The sequence below is a fragment of the Peromyscus californicus genome, unplaced genomic scaffold (assembly GCF_007827085.1).
Source record: "Peromyscus californicus insignis strain IS unplaced genomic scaffold, ASM782708v3 Scaffold_5__1_contigs__length_169319896, whole genome shotgun sequence".
NCBI lineage: Eukaryota > Metazoa > Chordata > Mammalia > Rodentia > Cricetidae > Peromyscus > Peromyscus californicus.
In genome coordinates, this window is record NW_026294573.1 from 8226149 (window position 1) to 8247076 (window position 20928).

Below are 20928 nucleotides of genomic sequence, written 5' to 3' on the forward strand. Positions count from 1 at the left end.
ATCCCAACCAGCTGGAATAAAGACTCCCAATTAACTACAAACTGTGTCTGACTGGCCATCTCTGGTGAGCTCCCTGTAACAATAGCTGTTTTGGTTTTGGATTGGAAGATGGAGTTCTCATGTAGTCTAGGCTGGTCTCAAACTTGCTAGGTAGCTGAGGACAGCCTTGAATTCTGATCTTCTTGCCTCTCATTCCTAAATTCAGGTGTGCACCAGCATGCCTGGTTTTATGGAGTTTGGGAATGAACCCAGAGGTTTGTACATGATAGGCAATCCATCACGCTACCCACAGAGCCACACACATCTCCAGTTTTTATGGGTGTCCTTCACAGTGCCTAGTCCAGGGCCAAGTAAGTCCAAAAGAACTAAAAAAAAAATAGTTGTAGCTGGGCTTGATAGCGCACGCCCTTAATCTCAGCACTGAGGAGGCAGAGTCAGGCAGATCTCTGTGAGTTTGAGTCCAGCCAAAGCTACAGTGTAAGGCTCTCTCTCAAGTCAAATTTTTTTTTTAATTGCATAAGGAATGGATGCAGGCCCAAGCTAGCTCACTAACTGGCCCTGTGCAGAGGCCTAGCTGAGGCCCTCAGAATGGCTTTTCTTGACCTTGATGCCTTCTTGGTTTCCATAGCTCTTTCTTCCAGCCACAAGTTTGTGCCCTACGCCAAGGCTAACAGTCCCCACACTCCCCCGAAAAAAGCCTTCTTCCTTCTCGTAAGGAGAACCCCAGACTCCTTCACCAGTAGCTGTCGCTCATTGAGTATGTACTGGGGTTTCTTATAAGCCATGACCTGGGTCCCCTCACTTGTTCTCACAACTCAAATGAAAACAGAAGGAAACAGAGAAGCCAAGAAACCTGTTAGAGGGCACAGGGCTACTGAGGAAGAAGTCAGGGTGCAGAACCACTGCCCAGACCTCCTGGAGTTTGTGCTCCGGCTCCTGTGAAGACGCTTACGCTGCCGAACTGTGCCTTGATCACACTCTCCCAGGAAGCTCTCCCCACACACCTGGCACCATTTTCCTCCAAGCCCCTGGGCCCTTTGCTCACCGGAGCCTGGCTCCTCCCTTCTCCAGCCTCGGAGCCCCGAGGCCCTGTGCTCACCTCATAATCTTCCCCGACCCTGTTGAGGGCTATGTTGACGGTGAAGGTGGAGGCATCGTGGTGAGGCATTAACGAAGGCTGCTCGTCAGGCTTATAGCGCACAACGAAGGCGAGATCAAACTGGGCCTGTGACAGGGCAGGGGACAGGAAAGCCGACATCTGTCAAGAGAGGCTGGGAGGGCCAAGGAGAGGTAGAGCGTACAGTGAGCTCCCATCTACTCTGCTATGCTGTTCACTCTCAGAGCGTGGGGCTACTTAATACCAGTGCCTGGGGCAGCAGCTGGCACGTAAGAGTCCCAGGAAGAATGTAAGGAAAGGAGGGAGGGAGGGAGGGAGGGAGGGAGGCAGATGGGAAGAGAGAGGAAGGAAAGGAGTCAGATTGAGACAGGAATGACTCCAACTCTGTTTGCCCTTTCTGGCCACTATATAGACTAATGCTTCCCTGGGAATGAGCCCAGCTACACTAGAGAAGGTGCGCTCTTCCAGAGGACCCAGGTTAGATTCCCAGCACCCACATGGTGACTCACAACCATCAGTAACGCCAGTCCAGTGCCAGGGAACCTGACAACCTCTTCTGTCCTCCTCAAGCACTGTACACTGTGGTAAACAGACACACATGCAGGCAAAACACTCACACGCATCAAGTTAAAAAGTCAGGCATGCCTGTGAGGCAAGGGAACTGCTTCAAGTTCAAGGCCAGCCTGGGTCTACACAGCAAGTTCTAGCCAAACCTAGGCTATTCAGAAAGACCCTGCCTCGAAAGGCCAGGAAAAGGGGGTGAGGAGGTAGAGCTCACTGGTGGAGCGCTTGCTTGGCATGCATGAGGACAGACTTGTCAATGATGCCACCAGAGAGACAGTAGGGCATGGAAAGGGCCCGCGGCCAGCTGAACGGTTTCTCTGGTGGCCTAGTGGGAGAAGGAAGACGAGGTTTAAATACACAGAGCACAGGGCTGGAGAGGCGGCTCAGTGGTCAAGAGCACTTCATGCTCTTGCAGAGGACCTAGGTTTGGTTCCCAGTGTCCACAGGGTGGCTCACAGCGGTCTGTAACTCCAGTTCCAGAGGATCCAGCACCTCTCTTGAACCCTCAAGCACCCATACGCAAGTATACACAGCTACATCATGCTTAAAAATACATTTTAAAAAGAATAAATTCACAAACAAACAGAGAGAGGCACAGAATGCTGAACGAACCAGGAGGTGCACCTCCAGAGTCCAAGTTACTCGGGAAGCTGAGGCAGGAGGGTCCAAAGTCCTAGGCCTGCCTGCGCTACAAAGTGAGTTCTAGGTCAGCTTGAGCAAGTCAGTGGGACCTTGTCTCGAAACAAAAAGGGAAAAAGGAGAGCCAGGATGTAGGCCTGGTGGTTCACACCTGCAGTCCCGGCTCTTGGGAGGCCAAGCAAGGAGGAGCATCTCAAGTTCCAAGGCCAGCCTGCGCTACACAGAGAGACCCTGTCTCAAAAGACCGATTTCTGAAGCCAGGCGGTGGTGTCCGGGCACACGCCTTTAACCCCAGCACTCGGGAGGCAGAGGCAGGTGGATCTCTGTGAGTTAGAGGCCAGCCTGAGCTACAGTGTGAGTTCCAGGCTACACAGAGAAACCCTGTCTCGAAAAATTTAAAAAAAAAAAAAAGTAACAAATAACTAACATAGGAATGACTCACAAGAGGCACAGTCAGAGCCTAGGACAGCACAGTGGACCCATAAGTGCCTCTCAATGCCCCACCCAGAGGCTTAGTGTACACACACACACACACACACACACACACACACACACACACACACACACCATTCCCCTCCGTACCTCACCTGACAGTGTGGAGATATTACTCTAGTGTGGGGACCAAAACGTCGAGCATCTCCCTAAAGCTGGAACTGTGCCCACCATCCCCCCAACCCGCTGCCTCCAGGCAGACCCACCCTGGTGTAGTAGCCAGGGTAGAGCTTCTCTGTCATGGGGGCGATGTACTCCACAAGGAACTTGTGCCACTCCCGCTCAAAGGTGATCTGGTTCATGTGGATGTCAATAGTGGGGACGTTTTCATAGCCGCCCTGGATACGGTTGTCCTGGAAGAGACCACGGAGAGAGAATCTAAGACGACACCTGGACTCCCATGCCTAGATACCCAGCCTCTGACTCATTCCTTCCCCTTGACCTTGGCACAGGATGGGACATTATATGACAAAGAGGAAAGGGGTTGCAGATGTCACTGAAGTCCTAATCCCAACTTGGCGTTAATCAACAGAAAGGTTATCCTGGGTAGTCAGATCTATCCCCAGAGCCTTTTAAAGGAGAATCTTGGGCAGACAAGTCATGGTGCCTGCTGGCCTTGGAGAACCTAGCTGTCCCAAGTTCTCCAGCTTTAGGGAACTGACTTGCTCCAACAACATCATGAGCTAATAATGAGACCCCAATCCATAGATAAAGAACAACTCCAGCAGACCCCGAGACTGCAGCTTTGTGAGGCCCCAGCAGAGGACCCGGATAAGGCATGCCTGGATCCTGGCCCTCAGGGAACTAGGAGACAATGAACGGGTGCTTTGGGAGTTGTCTTGGTGCTGAGAACCGAACCCAGAATCCTGCAATATTAAGCAGGTGCTCTGCCACTGAGTTACACGGTGTTTGAAGCCTCTTAGAAATGGCATAGAAACAGGGGGGAGTGGGGAGGGAAGGGCCACTATTCACTGAGGCTCAGGGTCCATGGACTGTCCCTGTCTGCCCAGACATCAAAATACCTAGGTTAGGCAGGTAACCAGGAGCGCAGCAGGGTCAGAGATCAGCCGACTGGGGGCACACAGATCTAGGAACTTGTGCATCTTTAAAGGCAATGCCAAAAGTTCCCAAGTTGTGTGTAGGCAAGGGACTCCTCCTTCTGAGAACAAATGTTCGTCATGCCACTTGCATCAGATGTCTAAAGAACTTGGACCTGGTACCCAATGCCCTTTGTCTCCCATTGGCCCATGTCTCCCCATTTCACATGCTTGCCCGGGGCAGGGAGCTGAAGCATTCAAACACCAAGCCGGAAGGGAAAACTCTGAGCCTCGCTGTAAGGCAGCTCAAAGCCACACAACTGGCAATGTCTGCTTGGGGACCAACACTCCCAGTTTCTAAACCTCGTGTTCTTGCCTGCTTGCACCCCGAAAGTAAAGAGTCCTGGGCAGGCTGGCTAGGTGACCAGAGGAGCCTAGAAGGGCATCCGAGGTGAAGGCAGTCTCCCCCTGCCTCCCAGGCGTCTATGGCACTACCTTGTTATCACCCAGAGACCACTGGCCATAGTGCTCCATCTCCTCCACCAGCTCATCACAGGCCGTCTCTGTGAAGATGGGGAACCAGTAGACATCCGGACAAGGCTGGGAAGAGGGAAGACGGAGCTCTTGGTGAGTCTCCCCCAGCCCCTCACCAAGCCTCAGGGGAACTCACTGAGTGTCCCCGAGGAGGGAGGGCTCAGTGGGTGCTGGTTAGACTGAGTGAGGGGCTGAAGAGGGACAGAGCTCGGATAGACTTTCCAGCCAAGGTTACAGCCACAGCTACCATCAGCCACGGGAGAGTGTACACCTAGGGCAGGGACTGCAGATGTGAGTGACAGGACAGAGGCCCCACCCCTCGTTCTTGGCTCGGAGGCAGCATGTGGGGATGGTCCCTCGTCCTCTTCCTTGAATTCCGGATGCTTCTGCCTCCATCTCCTGAATTTTGATATTACAGGCCTACACCACCATGCCCAGCAGTTCCATCCTTCTTGTCAAAAGTGTCTACAGACCTCGGCTGGAAAGTGCTGCTGAGGGGGAGGCCAATCCACCCCAAGCACTGCCAGAGCAGACAGACTGAATGGTTCCTCTTGCATCTTCCCTCACATTCAAGCTCCACCCCCATGGATCCCAGGGCAGCAACTGTGGGATATGAACCCCTTACCGTCTCCACCAGCTTTCCCGCCAGAGCCTTGGTGTAATTCTCATGGATGTACTTCTCTTTCCAATCCTGTAGAGAATGCAACATGGAATGGGGTTCCCAGGCCTGGCCTGAGTCACCTTAAGCTTAATGGTCTGGGATGCTCCCAGGGAGCCTCTAGCCTTCAGGTCCCTCAAAACATGAGTAGGTACGAACTCAAGAGAGGCTGGCAGGCCGGGCGGTGGTGGCGCATGCCTTTAATTACAGCACTCAGGAGGCAGAGCCAGGCGGATCTCTGTGAGTTCAAGGCCAGCCTGGTCTACAGAGTGAGATCCAGGACAGGCACCAAAACTACACAGAGGAACCCTGTCTCGAAAAAAAACAACAAAAATAAGAAGCCAGCAGGTTATCATATGTGCCTGCTGGGTGTGAGAGTGTTATCTGGATACACAGGATCTCACATCTGCACCTTCATGTATATTTGTGGGTCTGTATGTGGCTATGTATAGGCATGTACAAATTGCCCATGTCAGCCACACACCCCATCATTTAGGTATACTGTCATATACTGTCACAACTGCTGCTTGTGACACTTGATCACTGAGACATCCTCAGAGGTAAGCCAAACCAGGGAAGAACAATTTTAGAATCCAAGTAAGTGTGGCCCAAAGGTTAAAAAGACTCAAATAAGTCAGAGCTCCCTGCACCACTAGAGGGCGATGTGTCTAAGGTTCCCTCTGTACTAGAATAGAATAGCGCTCTGGAGGTGAACTTGGACATGTGGAGAACAGGTCACGCAGGCGTCTCTGGCCACAAGACCACTGAACTGGAGTCTCTGTGACTCCCAGTCCAGGTCCACCCACCCAGATCTCACCTCAGGGTTGCTGAACACCTCCCAGAGATCATTATGGAGGTGGGTGGTCTGGTAGTTATCCAGGGACAGCAGATGGCCAAAGGTGTGTCGGTTGGTCAGGAACATGAACACCTCCTGTGGAGAGTAGATGGTTAGAGAAGCCTCCTTACCCTGCAGACCCCGGGAAGGGGCAGTGCAGCGTTCCACCACCAGATTCAAGCTGACAAGATTAAAGACCTATGAGAACAGCGTGTGTCCCAGGACCAGCACAGCCCCACCCCTGGGGATGCAGTCAGGGAAGGCTTCCTGGAGGACTGAATATAAGAGAAAAGGACTCTCTCCCCCTTTCTTGTTTGAAGCACTGGGGATCGAACCCAGAGCCTTAAGCCTGTAGGGCAAGAGCACTCCCAAGGGCTACGATCCTGACATGTTGGTCACAGGGAAAAACCGAACCATACTGTTGATTAAAACAAATTCATCAGGGCAGGTGAGAAAGCTCAGTGGATAAAGTCTAACACCCCGAGTGCAATCCGTGGGACCCATGTAAGGGTGGAGAGAGAAAATCAACTCCATGAAGTTCCTCATCTCCATACACACACACACACACACACACAGAGGAAAAAATTCACATTACCGAGTGAGACACTCAGTTTGATCCCAACACTAGAAAAAAAAAAATCACAAACAATACACAGTGGAAGCAGGTGTCACGGCACATGCTTCTGCTATCCTAGCACTCAGGGAGCAGAAGCAGGAGGATCATGAGTTCAAAGCCAGTATGATCCTGTTTCAAAACAATATACAAAGCCAGGCAGTGGTGGCCCACACCTTTAATCCTAGCACTAGGGAGGCAGAGGCAGGCAGATCTCTGAGTTCGAGGCCAGCCTGGTCTACAGAGTGAGTTCCAGGATAGCCCTGTCTTGAAAAAAAAAAAAAAGAAAGAAAAGAAAAGAAAAAAGAAAACAAAACAAAAAAAACATTACACACACTAAAAAGATGAAGATGATGTGAAGGTCTCTTGGACAGACATACTTCTCAGGATACACTGAGGCTATATCAAATTTATAAATAAGCTGGATGTGGTGGTACACATCTCTATTCCCAGAATCTGGGAGACTGAGGTAGGAGGATCAGGAGTTCGTGTCTATTGTAGGCTAAAGGTTCTATCTTGATACATCAACAAAACACACAAAAAATACACAGACAGTGCAACACCTGGTCCCTGCAGACCTGAGGACCGGCCTCACACCCAGTGCCCAGAAGTCCATGCTGGCCCCTCAGAGCTCCTGGGCCTACAGTGACAAGATAGCCCAGTGTGCTGGTCAAGGCTGGAGGACCACACTCCTGGCACAAGGACCTCCCAAAAGCCACACTGACCTGCTGCCGGATATTGGCACAGAAACTCATGTCGGCATCCAGCTTGCTGTAGTGGAACAGGTCTACGTGCCGCAGCTCAGCCCGCAGGGCACTGCCCTTAATCAGGTAGATGTTTGAGATGTAAGGCACGTTCCAGACGCCGCTGCAGGAGAGAGAGGAAATAAGAGGGTCACAGTCCAGCAGGAGGGCTCACAGCCTGGAGCCGGAAAGAAAAGGTTGTATCAAAAATATGAACAAGCTGGGCGTGGTGGCACACATCTATAACCCCAGAACTTGGGAGAGGGAGGCAGGAGAATCAGGAGTTCAAGTCTATTGAACTTGAGGTCATAGCCGGTGTTTGAGGGGGGCATTCATCTGAGGGTGCTAATCTGCATTTTTTGTTTATGTTTTTATTTCATTTTGTATACATGCATGTGCGAGAGAGAGAGAGAGAGAGAGAGAGAGAGAGAGAGAGAGAGAGAGAGAGAGAGAGAATGCCATAGGACATGTGTGGAGATCAGAGAACCACTTTCTCGGAGCTGGTTCTCTCCTTCTATCATGTGTGTCTCAGGGATCAAACTCCAGTTGTCAAGCTTGGCAACAGGTGCCCTTACTCACCGAGCCATCTTGCCAGATCTAAGCTGTCTTTACAAATCTGTCTTTTATCTTGTTTCAGTGCTGGGCCCAGACCCAGGGCCTTGTAAACATTCTACTGCTGAGTTAAATCCTAAATTCGACAGTGCTAATCTCCTCTCCCACCCCAGGCCTGGGAGCCCAAGACAACTTTTAGGATTTCTTCTGCATGTCTGACTCTAGTCCTCTTTGCTTGAGGGCAACCAGAACAGGAATGCAGGGAGGGAGGTACCACAAACCCAGGAGAAGCGATGAAGGTGATGGGTACTCACACACGCCGACCCTGCACAATGTCCACGTAGTCCTCAGAGCGGGCGTAGTACCCATCTGCACTCAGTGCTCCCCAGAAGTTGGACCAGAGCCTCCCATGGCGGGTCATGAGTGGGGCGATGACATTCCTGAGTAGGGGGCAGGGGCGGACAATACTGAGGATGGGGAAGGGGAGGGGCCAAGCAACCTGTGATTTGCACACTGGGATCTCTACCCTTGTCATTGGGGCAGGACAGGCCTGGCTCATCAGAAACCTCACCCCTCCTATGCTAGGGACAGACTAGGGAAGGTGCCGGTCTGTCAGCCCTTGGAGTTTTCAGGCTGGGAGGCCCAAGAAGAGGGGCTTCTATTTGGCCAGGCTTTGCTCGGGGGCCACCCACACTCTTACTTGTTTTGCTCAATCAGGAGCCGTAGGCTGTCTGGCTCCGTCAGAGCCACATCAGCATCCATGCTGAAGTAGTAGGTGCAAGTCTGGTCCTGGCGGCACAGGTCTCTGTGACAGGAAAAAGGGTGAGGGGCAGAGGAAGGAGGAGGTCATCACAGCATCTCAGGCTGGTCCCAGAACTTCCCCAGAGACACCATATCTGTCTACAGTTTGACAAAGGGCCTTAGAACTCCTGTGAACTCAGGTGCAGGCTGGGACCTCAAAGGTCCTCCTCCAACCCTAAGACCCAGACCCCAGGCTTCTTAGCTCTCAGGTCAAGGACTTGGCAATGGCAAAGGTTTGATCTGGGGGAAGCACAGCCCACCGGATGGGGCTCCATGCTGCATGTCTTGAGAGCAACTGGGCAGCTGGACCAGCGGAAGCTGGGGGTATCCATCGGGGCAGAGCACTTGCCTGGCATGTATGAGGCCCTGGGTTTATTTCTAGTACCCCACATTAAAGAAATAATAAGAACAGGCTGGGTGATGGTGGCGCATGCCTTCAATCCCAGCACTTGGGAGACAGAGGCAGGTTAACTGAGTTCGAGGCCAGCCTGCTCTACAGAGTGAGTTGCAGGACAGCCAGGACTATTACACAGAGAAACCCTGTCTTGAATTTTTCTCCTAAATAATATAATTAATAATGATAATAATTTTTTTGAAGTATGCTGCTGGGTACGATGGTGCACACCTGTAATCACAGCACTAGGGACAGAAGAATCTTAACTTTAAGGCCAGCTTTGGATACACGGGGAGTTTGAGGCCAGACTGAGCTATATGAAACCCTGCCTCAAAATGCCAAAAACCTCCTAAAAATGTCCCTTTTGTTCAACTAGTCCAGGGTTCAGAAAATGACAGTCCCTGCCCTGAGGCTCTCCACTGCCAGCTTTGTTCTGCCCAGAAGCTAAGAATAGTTCTCTGTTCTTAAATGACTAGGAAAGTGTGTGTGTTGAGGGGATCAAAAGAAAATTATGCTTTCCTTCGAGGAAGTCAAATTTCAGTATCCTGAAATAAAATCTTTCTGGAACACAATCCCACTCATTCATTATACACCAGTGGCCATCTTTATGGGACAAGGGCGGACAGCTCGGCAAGGGCGACAGAGCCCGCCTTGCTGACTGGCAGAGCCAGTAACTATCCAGCCCTCTAAGGGACGTTTGCCAGCCCCAGATTAAGACAGAGGATTTCTTTTTTTTTTTTTCTCTGTGTAGCCCTGGCTGTCCTGGAACTTGCTCTGTAGACCAGGCTGGCCTCAAATTCAGAGATCTACCTGCCTCTGCCTTGCCAGTGCTGGGATTAAAGGCCTGTGCCACCACCACCTGGCAAGACAGAGGAATTTTAATTTTTTTGAAACAGCATGTAGCCCAAGCTGGCCTTAAGTTAGCTATGTACCTGAGGATGACCTTGAACTCCTGACCCTCCTGCCTAATTTCAGGTGTTTACTACCAGGGCCAGTTTATGTGGTACTGAGGATCAGACACAGAGTTTCACACATGCATGCTAGGCAATCACTCTACCAACATCCCCAGCCCTGTATCAGTGGCTTCTTGTGTCTTTGATTTTGTTCTGGTTTATTATTATTATTATTATTATTATTATTATTATTATTATTATTATTAGTGTGTGAGCACACCACAGCATGCAGGGTGTCAGAGGACAACTCTGTGAGTCGGAGCTATCCTCCCACAGTCAGGTGGTTGGCCTCGGGAGGTAAGCCCCTTTAGGGAGACATCATATTTTTTGTTTGTTTGTTTGTTTTTCGAGGTAGGGTTTCTCTGTGTAGCCCTGCAACTGTTCTGTAGCCCAGGCTGGCCTTGAACCCAAGAGCTCCACCTGCCTCTGCTTCCTGAATGCTAGAGTCAGCGTATTTTTAATCAGAGGTTGTCTCTGTCAGCCTTGGTCTACTTCTGGCCCTCCAGTCTCTCCCCTTTCCCTAATTTGCTTCCTAAATCCACATGACACTATCTGGGTGTCCCCAAGTTGTCCTGACAGAGACTACTTCCTCATTTCACAGGGGAGCCCTGAAACCCAGACAGGGACAGGACTATGCTGGAGACCACAGAGCCTTCTGAATTTCCAGCCTGCTGCTCCCAATGCCACGGCCCACCCGCCCACCACCATCCACGAAGAGAACCCCCAAGCCTGACTCACGCGCCCATGTTCCTGGCGTCCGCGTTGGCCATGCGCACCTCAGGACCCACTAGCTTCACGGACTGGTACTCACTGCCGTGCTCTGCCAGGAACTGCTCTACCTCAGGCTTGTGGTGTTGTTCCTGGGGGCGGGACGGCAAGGTGCAGATGAGGGTGAGGTTCCAGGAAACAGAACCGCCGTCACTTGCCAGGGGATGCTCTGCCTCTGGCACACTCCTGCCACCTGCATCTCTGAAGGGACTCTAGCCAGCCGGAGCATGACAAACATAGCTCTGGCAGGCCTCGCCCCTCTCCCCCATTCCCACTAGATTACATTCCTAACGCTAGTCTCTTATTTGGCCATTTCCTCCTCCTGAGGCTGACTACCAAGGTCCAGCTATCAAAGTACTGAAGTCCAGCCATCAGAAGCCCCCTTGGCTCACCTAATTAACATGCCCGATTAAAATGAAACACCTCATCCTAACACAGGTTTCCCCTTGTACCTTTATAAACCACCATTTGCCTATGAGCCACGTCTGTCTCCTCTCTATCCAGAGGCGGTCCTTTGTCCCCTCCGAGACAAATGCCCCATTCCTTGTCCCCTTCCCCTTCTCCCTCATCCTCTATCTCCTGTCTTTGTCCCTTATTCCTGCCCTCTGTCCTTCCGGGGAAAGAAATCTCCTTCGTGCCAAGAACTTGCTCTCGGGGTGTCCTGAGCCGGTTCTGTTCCCCTCAATCTGTCAGGTGTCCTTCTCTGGTGATCCTTTCACACCCATCTTCCCCGGCCAGGCCCCATAGGCCTCTTCCCAGCTTTATCGTCAGGACAGCTCCTCCTCCCAAGGACCCCACATCCAGAAGCTCTGATGATCTTTGGGGTATGGTGTCAACCAATGTACCAGGGGATCTAGATGCATACATGGACAGTCTGCACCTGCCCCCGCCTCCCAGGACACGGAGTGAACAGGCTTTTTATTTCCAAACCTAAGCAGGGATGTCCAACCTACTGACATTGTGGTACCACATCAGCATCATCTACAAATGCTATCCTGGGATGCACGTGGCCTAAGGATCACAGGTTAGGTCCACGAGATAGACCAACATCTGCTCTGCTACAAAGAGCTCATGACCCTGGATAGGGCCCTTCACCTGTCTCTACTTTAGGGAAAGATATCTCCTCCCTCAGGTCACTGGGAGCAGGCCACTGGGAGCCAGCACATAGTAGATCCTCATGTCTGTGACTGTTCTCTTTCTATACAAAGCGGAAGTTCATGCAGGGGAGCATGTGAGGGCAGGTCCCATTGCCTTTCCATCTGTGGTGCCTGCTGTACATCAGAGGTGAGTGTGAGGAAGCCAGGAAGGGAGCCGAGCTGAGTGGGAGACTGTGGGTCCCTGGGACAGGACATCTTGTTGCAGCTGGAAGGTATACAGGGGAGACACAGACAAGACAGCTGAGCAGGACTCAGAGAAGACAAAGGGCCCCATAGTCTGGGAAAGATCTGGCCAGTCAAAGACACAGCAGAGCAGAGGAACCCAGGCTTTACCTAGCCAGCAGAGTACTGAACCACCAAGCCTGCTCCCCACAGAGCTCAGGGCTCAGGACTTGTACCCATTTTCCCTGAAGGTGCTAAAGCAATGGAAACCAACTTGACTTTGAGCAGCTCAAACCCACAAGCATTAAGGAGACAGGAAACAAAAATGGCAGCAGTCAAGGTGTGGAGGTTTGAACGAGAATGGCCCCCACAGGCTCATACGTTTGAGCACTTGGTCCCTAGATGGTGGAACTGTTTGAGAAGGATTAGGAGGTGTGGCTTTGTTGGTAGAGGTGTCGCTGGGGGTGGGCTTTGAGGTTTCAAAAGACTCCTGCCATCCCTAGTGCTCTCTCTCTCTCTGCCTGCTGCTTGTGATTCATTCTAGATGTGAGTTCTCAGCTGTTCCTGGCACCACGCCTCTGTTCCACCATCATGCACTCTAACCTTCTGGAACCAATTTACTATTATTTTTATAAGTTGCCTTGGTCATGGTGTGTTGTCACAGCAACAGACAGGTAACTAAGGTGCAAGGGTACCCACTGTGTGCTGCCTGGAAATGGGGCAACCCTTTCATTCCTTACTGTTAGAGATAAAACCTAAGGATTTGGGATTGAAGAGACTGATTGCTCAGCCACTAAGAGTACTTGCTGAGCTGGACAGGCATGGTGGTTCACACCTTAAATTCTGGCACTGGGGAGACAGAGGCAGGCGAATCTCTGAGTTTGAAGCCAGCCTGGTCTATATAGTAAGTTCCATGACAGCCGTGCCTACACAGAGAACCCCCACCTCAAAAACACTGAACGAACAGACAAACAGTGGGTGCTTGCTGCTCTTCCAGAGGACCTGAGCTTGGTTCCCAGCCCCCATGTCAGACAGCTCACAACAACCTGCCACTCCAGCTTCAGGGAATCCAACACCCTCATCTGGCCTCCACGGGTACCTGCACTCACGTGCCCGTGCACACATACATACACATAGTTCTAAAAATTAAAATATTTAGAACCCAAGGTCCCCCCACACACTAGGCAAGTATACTACAGCTAAGCTACATCCATAGTCCTCTATAAAACGTTTTTTTTTTTTTTGTGGGAGAGGGGGAGGCTCACTATGTAGCCTAGGCTGGCATTGAACTTACAAACCTCACACCTAGGCCTCCTCAGTAGCTAGACAGATCCTCCCCACCCCCCTACTCTTCTATGCACTTCACAGGTCAACTTGTTTAACCCCTGCAGCAATTTAGTGTGATTATGTGGGAGCCCACAGAGGTTTCCTACTGAGATCTGAGCTTGCATTACCCAGCAGGGCTGCATAAGCGGATGGACTGACCATGTGCGTGGTTACCAGGTGTTTGGAAGGGTCTGTGCTTGGCTGTGCTGGGGGAGGTCTTTTGCGCTAACTCTTGGCATTCCTTTAAAAAGCCCTTTAGGGGCTGGAGCGATGGCTCAGAGGTTAAGAGTACTGACTGCTCTTCCAGAGGTCCTGAGTTCAAGTCCCAGCAACCACATGGTGGCTCACAACCATCTGTAATGAGATCTGGTGCCCTCTTCTGGTCATACATGCTGTATACATAATAAATAAATCTTTAAAAAAAAAAAAAAAAAAAGCCCTTTAGAAGGGACAGAAGGGGCTGGTGGATGAGGATCCAGGACCTCCCGAGGATATCCTGTGTTTCTATCTGTCTCTCCCCTCTATATTTCTATCTAAATCTCTTATCCCTCACTCCTCAAGAGTACCCTGAAGGAAAAGGTGGGGATGGGTCCCCCACAATTACCTCAATTCCAATCTTGATTTAATAAGTGAGAAAACAGGAGCAGAGAGCTTAAGGTTGGTGTCCCAGGTCACACCGCCAAGAAAAGTCACATTGCTGGGATTCAAGCACAGTCCGCCTGACCTGGTCAGCCTAGTGATGTGGGGACACAGCCCACTACCCACTTCCATTCGGCCCACATTCAATGGGATCCTCAGAGGTCTTAGGATCTCTAAGGCTGAGCTCTTGAGTCGAGCCCCACATGGCAGCTTCTACTCACATGGTTGTGAATGAAGAGCCGCATCTGTTTCCGGGGGTATCGTAGGCGCAGCAGCCGCAAGAAAAACAGGGAGAGGAATGGCGTGGGCTGCTCAATGAACACGCTGACCAGGACGGTGGGCAGAGCTTCATCCTGCAGAGGGAAGGATAGAAGGAGTCATGCAGGGCTTAGTCACTGCCTGCCACTGAGCCCCTACCACAGCCCAAGGAAACCTCAGGTGGAGGCACATGGCCGTGGGCAGCCAGATGCCCAGGTCGCGGAGCATCAAAGCAGGCCATGCAGGTGTGGGGCTGGCAGGACACATGGCGAGGCCTGTCTGAGAAAGGTACAACCAGTTCCCAGGCTCTAACAAGGGCCAGTGGATAGCATGACACCAGATCCTGGCTGGTGTGGTGTTCAAGCTGGGCCATAAAGGCTGACAAGGGCTCACAGCATAGGAAGAGGCTAGGGGAGAGTAAAGGGCTAGGGAGAAGAAATGGACTCGGACATCAGGAAGGAAGCTGGAGCCTGTGCAGTCCGGAGGAGCTTCCCGGAAGAGGCACTTGGGTGGTCCCCCAGACAGAGAAATAGCCTCTTTACCTCTCACCAGTGCACCTTCCCTTTCCCCCATCTCACGGCACTGTCCTCAACTGTCTCCCTCAGCTCAGGCCTGGCCTCACCCCAATGCCCCTGAGGCTGCGGAGGCCCTCATCGCACACGGTGCAGCCGGTCTCGAAGGTCCAGAATCGAGGAATGTAGTTGCCCAGGTAGTTCAGCTGCAGCTGTTGGGAGTCAAATGCAGTTGAAAAGGCCAAGTCAGCCACACCCCCAAACTAGCAAATTCCATCTCCCTCCTGCCTGCCATCTTTCACGGTCTTGGGGGGAATGCTCCCTCACCCAGAAGAGCAAGCAGCCCTGGAGTTGGGGGCTTATAAAAACCCAGATTCCTAGGGACTGGGCCTCACAGGATTCTAGGCAGCAGAGCTGGGTGGAACCAAGATCTGCATTTTTCTTTTTCTTCTGGGTTTTTTTTGGGGGGGGGAGGGGGAAGAGTCTCAAATAGTCCAGGCTGGCCTTGAACTCACCATGTAGCCAAGAATGACTTTAAATTCCTGATCCTCCTGCCTCTACCTCCCGAGTTCAGAGATTACAGGTGTGCACTACCATGCCTGGTTTATGTGGTCCCTGGTGATCAAACCCAGGTCCTCAGGCATGCTTGGGCAAGCACTCTGCCAGGTGAGTTACACCTCCAGCACAGATCGGCATATCCCCCTAGGGTCTCTTTCTTCTCCTGCCCACAGGATTCTAAGGCTGGTGACTGACAAATTTTCTATGAGCCATAAACCAGTCCTCCAGGACCACTTAGGTTTGCTGTCCCCAGCCACCATCTGTCCCAGCCCCTCCCACAACACCATGAGTACAGACAGCCACTTTATTTATGACGGATTGGTCCCTGGTGCAGGTATCCAATACACGTTCATTCAGTGAATAAATGCCATATCACAACAGCAAGATGGTTCTGGAACCTTCCTCAAAGCCTAGATGGGGACAGTGGCCTCTAATGGGTCCTGTGATCCAGCAGGGATGGACAGGGTACCACTGCCCACCACAGTGGAGAAACAGGCACCAGGCCAAGCTTGTGTCAGAGGACCCCAAACAGTGGCACTAACCCCAGAATGCAGTCACCACAGAAGCAGAAATGGGACTCTAGCTTCCTCCCACACTCCCTCAAGGTTGGGCCCCTCCTTACCTTGGTGGGCCCATTGCCATGGATGACCACTGGAAGGGTGTCATAGGCCAGGTTCCGCGCTCTCACATGGCCCATTTCAAACTTGAGTACGACTTCATCTGGGGACCAGAAAACACAGACCCATCTAGCGGCAGAGGGGCCAAGGCTGGAGCCTCACGGGCTGTGGCTCGGCGAAATTCATTTCACCCCTCTAAGCCTCAGTTTCCCCATCTTAAATTCCTTCTTTTTGTTTTTAAAGATTTATTCTTATTTGTGTGTGTGTGTGTGTGCGCGCACATGAGTGCAGGTGCCCACGGAGGCCAGAGGCATCAGATCCCCTGGAGCTGGAGTTACAGACGGTTGTGAGCTGCCTGACATGGGTACTGGGAACCAAACTCCCATCTCCTGGAAGATTTCCTAACCATTTTGAAAATTACATTGAGCCAGGCATGGTGGCTCACGTCTTTAATCCTAGCAGGCAGACAGATCTCTGAGTTCAAGGCCTGTTTGGCCTACAGAATGAGTTCTAAGACAACAAGGGCTACACAGAGAAACCCTGTCTCAAAATAAAAATGAATAAAATAAAAGTGACATTGATTTGTTTAGTGTCTGGGGTGTATATGTGGAGGTCAGAGAACAACTTGCCAAAGTCGGTTCTCTCTTTCAACCATGTGGGTTCTGGGGCTCAAAGTCCGGTCTTCAGGCTTGGCAGCAAGCGCCTTTACCCACTGAGCCGTCCCTTCTTCATGGGGTAAATGTGTGGCTAGCAAGCATCTGGCACAGCAGCATGGAAGGAGCACAGAGGCCACAGTGACCCCTCTCCTTCGTGTGGTGACTCACTGGAGCCAGAAGTGGGGTGGGGGAGGGGCAGCAAAGACTAGATCTTCCCAGCTTCAGACACAAGGTGCCCACCGAGAGGGGTGTGTACGACACGTGGTCAGTCAGGAAGACCCGTAGCAAAGCAGTCATCACCAGCCTTGGGCCCGAGGAGAAGGGGTCACTTGTACTGGCGTGGCCTGCATGGTGCGGTTGGGGCCAGATGCCTGCCATGGTTATCACTGCCTCCCCCTAAGCGGAACATCTGTGCTTCTCCCACCTTCTGAGAGACACAACTTTGCCCCCACAACATCTGGAGGGTCTCTGGGATCCGGGCAGGAGGCTGACATCAGCCCAGCGCAATGACCAAGGAGGATCCACTTGGTTTTCCTTCTTCGGTCTATCCCTGACAGGAATCCTCAACTCCTTCCAACTCATTCCTCATGCTTCCCACCTTAGCCCCTCTTCCTCCTCAGGCCCCACCCCTCCTCCCCTCTCAGATCTCACCTCCTCTTCTCTCTGGCCCCACCCCCTCCCGGTGCTATGGCTCACCCAAGGCTCCATCCAGGTTCTGGAAGATTCGGCAGCGGTGGTCCAGGCTGATATTGATTTGCTCCTGCAGGAAGGAGGGCCTGGGCTGTAGCAGGGACAGGCCCCAGCCAGCCGAGACCAGGTCCCCAGCACACCCAGCATGGGGAGCCTGTCCCCACACTGGCTCAGTCTGCCATATCCTGGCTCTATTCAGAGAAGCAGGAAATCTCAAGACTGGAAGGAAGCTAAGGAAACAGCTGGTCCAGCCATACGGACGACAGCCACATGACAGCACATGCTGAGGTGTGATGTTACTATATGTCAGTCTCCAGTCCTGGGTTCCTATGTACATGTATGAATCTGAGCTTCACACTACTCCTGTGAGAAATGCTAACAGTATGGTTTTTCACTCCTTAATACATTAACTTTTGGGTTCTGAGACAAAATCTTAGAATGTGCAGGCTGGTTCTGAGCTATGTAACCCAGGCTGGCCTCAAATCCATGATCCGCCAGCGTCCCACAGGCTGGAGTTACAGACACACCATCAGGTGTCACTTTGTTCGTCAGTTTTCATGTGGATGAGTGTTCTACCTGCATGTATGTAAGTGTGCCATGTGCATGTACCCACAGAGACCAAAGGAGGGTAACAGATCCCCTGGAACTAGAATTACAGAAATTGTGAGTCATCCTGTGGGTTCTGGGAACACAACCTGGTCCTCTGCGGTAGCAGCAGGTGCTTTTACCCCCTAAGCATCTCTCCAGCAGCATACGTTTATTTATACGTTTGTGTGAGTGTGTGTGCCACAGTCACATATGGAGGTCAGAGGACAATTTGTAGAAGTCTGTTCTCTCCTTCTACCATGCGGGTCCAGGAGACTGAACTGTCATCATGCTTGGCAGCAAGTGCCACTGAGCCACAACACAGGCCCTTGGCTTTGCTTTAACCCAACCACACTTCACCCATTACTCCAGAACAGTAAGCAATGACCATCTTATTTTAAAGCCCCCAAGTCTATGGCAGTTTGTCACAACAGCCCAAATGGACGGACACACCAACCCAGTGGCTCAGACCCCAGGACTGTCCCCAGTGCAGCCTGGCCAGTGAGATCCAGGGTCAGGATTCCCCAGACCCCTCTCCCCAGCCCACCTACCACCTCTTACCCTCTTCTCCGGGTCCAAGAAGATCTTGGTATAAAAAAGCTGGTCACTGTCACTGTCCTGGCCCTCCCACTCGGCCACCAGTTTGCTGAGGTTGGGGGCATAACCAATGAAGCCTGAGAGTGGTAGAAGGGACAGAGACACACTTCGCTTCCAGCCTCTGGGCTAGCTCCCTCCATTCCCCGCCACCTCCCCCACTTCACTCATAAACCTTACCTCTTCACTTCTGACTGAGGGGAGGTGTGGTACAAGCTAGCTAATGTACCAAGCATTCCCAAGATGCTGGAACCCACTGAACTGAACCCACTTAGTGCTAGGCCCCTAGAGAGCAGATCCACAAGGACCCCGGCTTGGATCCCCTTTATAGAGTCATCTGAGCAGCTTGGATCGGAGAAGAGGGGAGGCTGGAAAAATGTCACACAGCACTCCAGGGCCCGAGCCCTGACAAGCAGGGAGAGCCCCGAGGAGCTCCTGGATAAAGTAAGGGTTGCACAAGCAAGGAGGGAAGAAACAGGGCACGTGAGCCCTGGGCTAGAAACACACACACACACACACACACACACACACACACACACACACACACACACACACACCGACACCCCCCCTCCCCGCCCCCAGCCGCCAACCATGGCAACTGTGTTAGCTCTCTGGGTCAGTGAGACTAGTGGGTGGGGCCTGTGGGTTCTACTCTCCAAAAGGACTAGAAAGGGCTGAGGGCTGAAGTGCCAGAACAGTTCCAGTCACGGAGGGCCAGGCTCAGCATCAGGAAACGAGGAGGCACAGAGGGTGGTGGGTGTGGGTCTGAATAGATACAGGGGCTTTTAAACTGTTTTTGAGAAAGCGTCTCTCACAACTCTGGACAGCTTTGCCCTCATTAGCTAACCAAGGATGACCTTACGATCCGCCTGCCACCATCTCCCCAATTCTGGGATTGCAGGTGGCACCATATCCCCTACTCAGGGCTGGCCGTGGAACCCAGGGCTGTGTGCATGCTAGACAAGTGTTCTACCAACTGAGCTACAGCCTCAGCCGCTTTTTGTGTTTAATTTTTTTTTACACATTTATTCGTGTGTGTTGTGTGTGTGAGAGAGTATGTGTGTGTGAGTGAGTTGTGAGTGTGTGTGAGAGTATGTGTAGTGTATGTGTTAGAGTTGTGTGAGTGTGCACGTGTGTGTGTGTGTGTGTGTGTGTGTGTGTGTGTGTGTGTGTGTGTAGGTCAGAGGACAACTTTCAGGAGTTGTTTCTCTCCTTCCATCATATGGGTTCTAAGGATCAAACACAGATTGTCAGGTTTGATGGAAGCTATGCCCACTGAGCAATTTCATTAGTCCTGTCTTTTTTTTTTGGATACAAGTTCTCATGTAGCCCTGGCTGAGCCCCTGGACTCTATACATCTTTGGGAAGCAGAAGTGATGTGGAAGGTGAAGGAGTCAGGGGTGACTCGTTTCTCCAGCACAGCTGGATGGCCCTTCAACAAAGTGAGGAAGACATCCCTCAGAGGCTCTCTTTGAGACTGTATGCATTTGGAACCCATGACCCACAGTGAGGTCAGATACCAGACCCCACACCCTGCACATGGCCTCTTACCTCCAGAGCCCAGGAACCTCTTGCCGTCAGAGACTGTTGGATACTTGGCCTCCAGTCTCCGGTCGGGGTAGATGAGCTCCTCAGCTGAGAAGACCACCTGGCTCTTGGCCTGCTGGAACTTCTTCAAGAGTTCCCGAGGCCCCGAGGCAAACACCACATCGTAACTGTGGCCAAAGCGAGAAGAAGTTGAAGCAGGTCCAGAGAAGGCACCCACAGAAGGACACAGGGATCAGGAGCCCCTCACATCCTACACCAGTCACCATCCAAGAAATGGATCTGCAAGCCCTACCTCCCTCAGTCTGCCACATTTCCATGCCCAGCTGGGCAGGACACAGTCCCCATAATCCATGTCCTTGTCATATTCGAACATGGCTCATCTGTCACCTTTGGCAGCTCACACCTCCCATCTTTCACCAAGAGGAGTATTGGCCTACATCAAAGAGACTTATCCTGGGGTCTCTTAGATAAGCTTAGCTAGAGGGAGCCCCCCTTATATGTGATGTCCAGGTCTTATTTTGGACCCCCTGACCCCAATACCACCCTGCACTCCAGGGACTCACGCAGGAATTCCCAGCACACCCACCTGTCAGTGAAGAGAATAACCAGGTCCTCCTTGTCTGCATGCTTTTCCAGAGCCTTCTTCAGCAGCCGAACCTTCTGCCCTCCACCTGCTGACGGTCCTCTGTCCGAGCTCCAGTCCTCCCCCAAGCCCAGTGCCTGCAGAGAGAGGCCCCCAGCTTTGGTAGAGAAATATTCTTCCACCAGTTTGGGTAGTGGACATCTTTGCTTCCTTTCAATCCAATGTAGGGAAACAACTCCAGGTGATGCCAGTGGTGGTCATGTGACCAGGGACAACCAATCACTATCCTCCACTCCTCTGTCCCTCCCATAGCTAGAGCTTTGAGCATGTGACCCAAACATGG

At 51.9% G+C, this 20928-nt stretch overlaps 1 protein-coding gene across 1 annotated transcript in view; it reads right to left on the minus strand.

The window, feature by feature from the left end:
• Plod1 (procollagen-lysine,2-oxoglutarate 5-dioxygenase 1) overlaps window positions 1-20928 on the minus strand; it is a 29936-nt gene that overhangs the window by 2176 nt on the left and 6832 nt on the right. Inside the window, exons 3-18 of the mRNA XM_052717889.1 lie at window positions 20589-20722; window positions 20006-20169; window positions 18422-18534; window positions 17282-17345; window positions 15935-16032; window positions 14865-14966; window positions 14206-14337; window positions 10671-10792; window positions 8485-8589; window positions 8099-8224; window positions 7215-7356; window positions 5859-5972; window positions 5009-5074; window positions 4345-4449; window positions 3019-3165; window positions 1100-1225 (exon numbers count right to left, since the gene is read on the minus strand). Of these exons, the coding sequence (XP_052573849.1) occupies window positions 1100-1225; window positions 3019-3165; window positions 4345-4449; window positions 5009-5074; window positions 5859-5972; window positions 7215-7356; window positions 8099-8224; window positions 8485-8589; window positions 10671-10792; window positions 14206-14337; window positions 14865-14966; window positions 15935-16032; window positions 17282-17345; window positions 18422-18534; window positions 20006-20169; window positions 20589-20722 (1860 nt within the window). The remainder of the gene's footprint in view (window positions 1-1099; window positions 1226-3018; window positions 3166-4344; window positions 4450-5008; window positions 5075-5858; window positions 5973-7214; window positions 7357-8098; window positions 8225-8484; window positions 8590-10670; window positions 10793-14205; window positions 14338-14864; window positions 14967-15934; window positions 16033-17281; window positions 17346-18421; window positions 18535-20005; window positions 20170-20588; window positions 20723-20928) is intronic.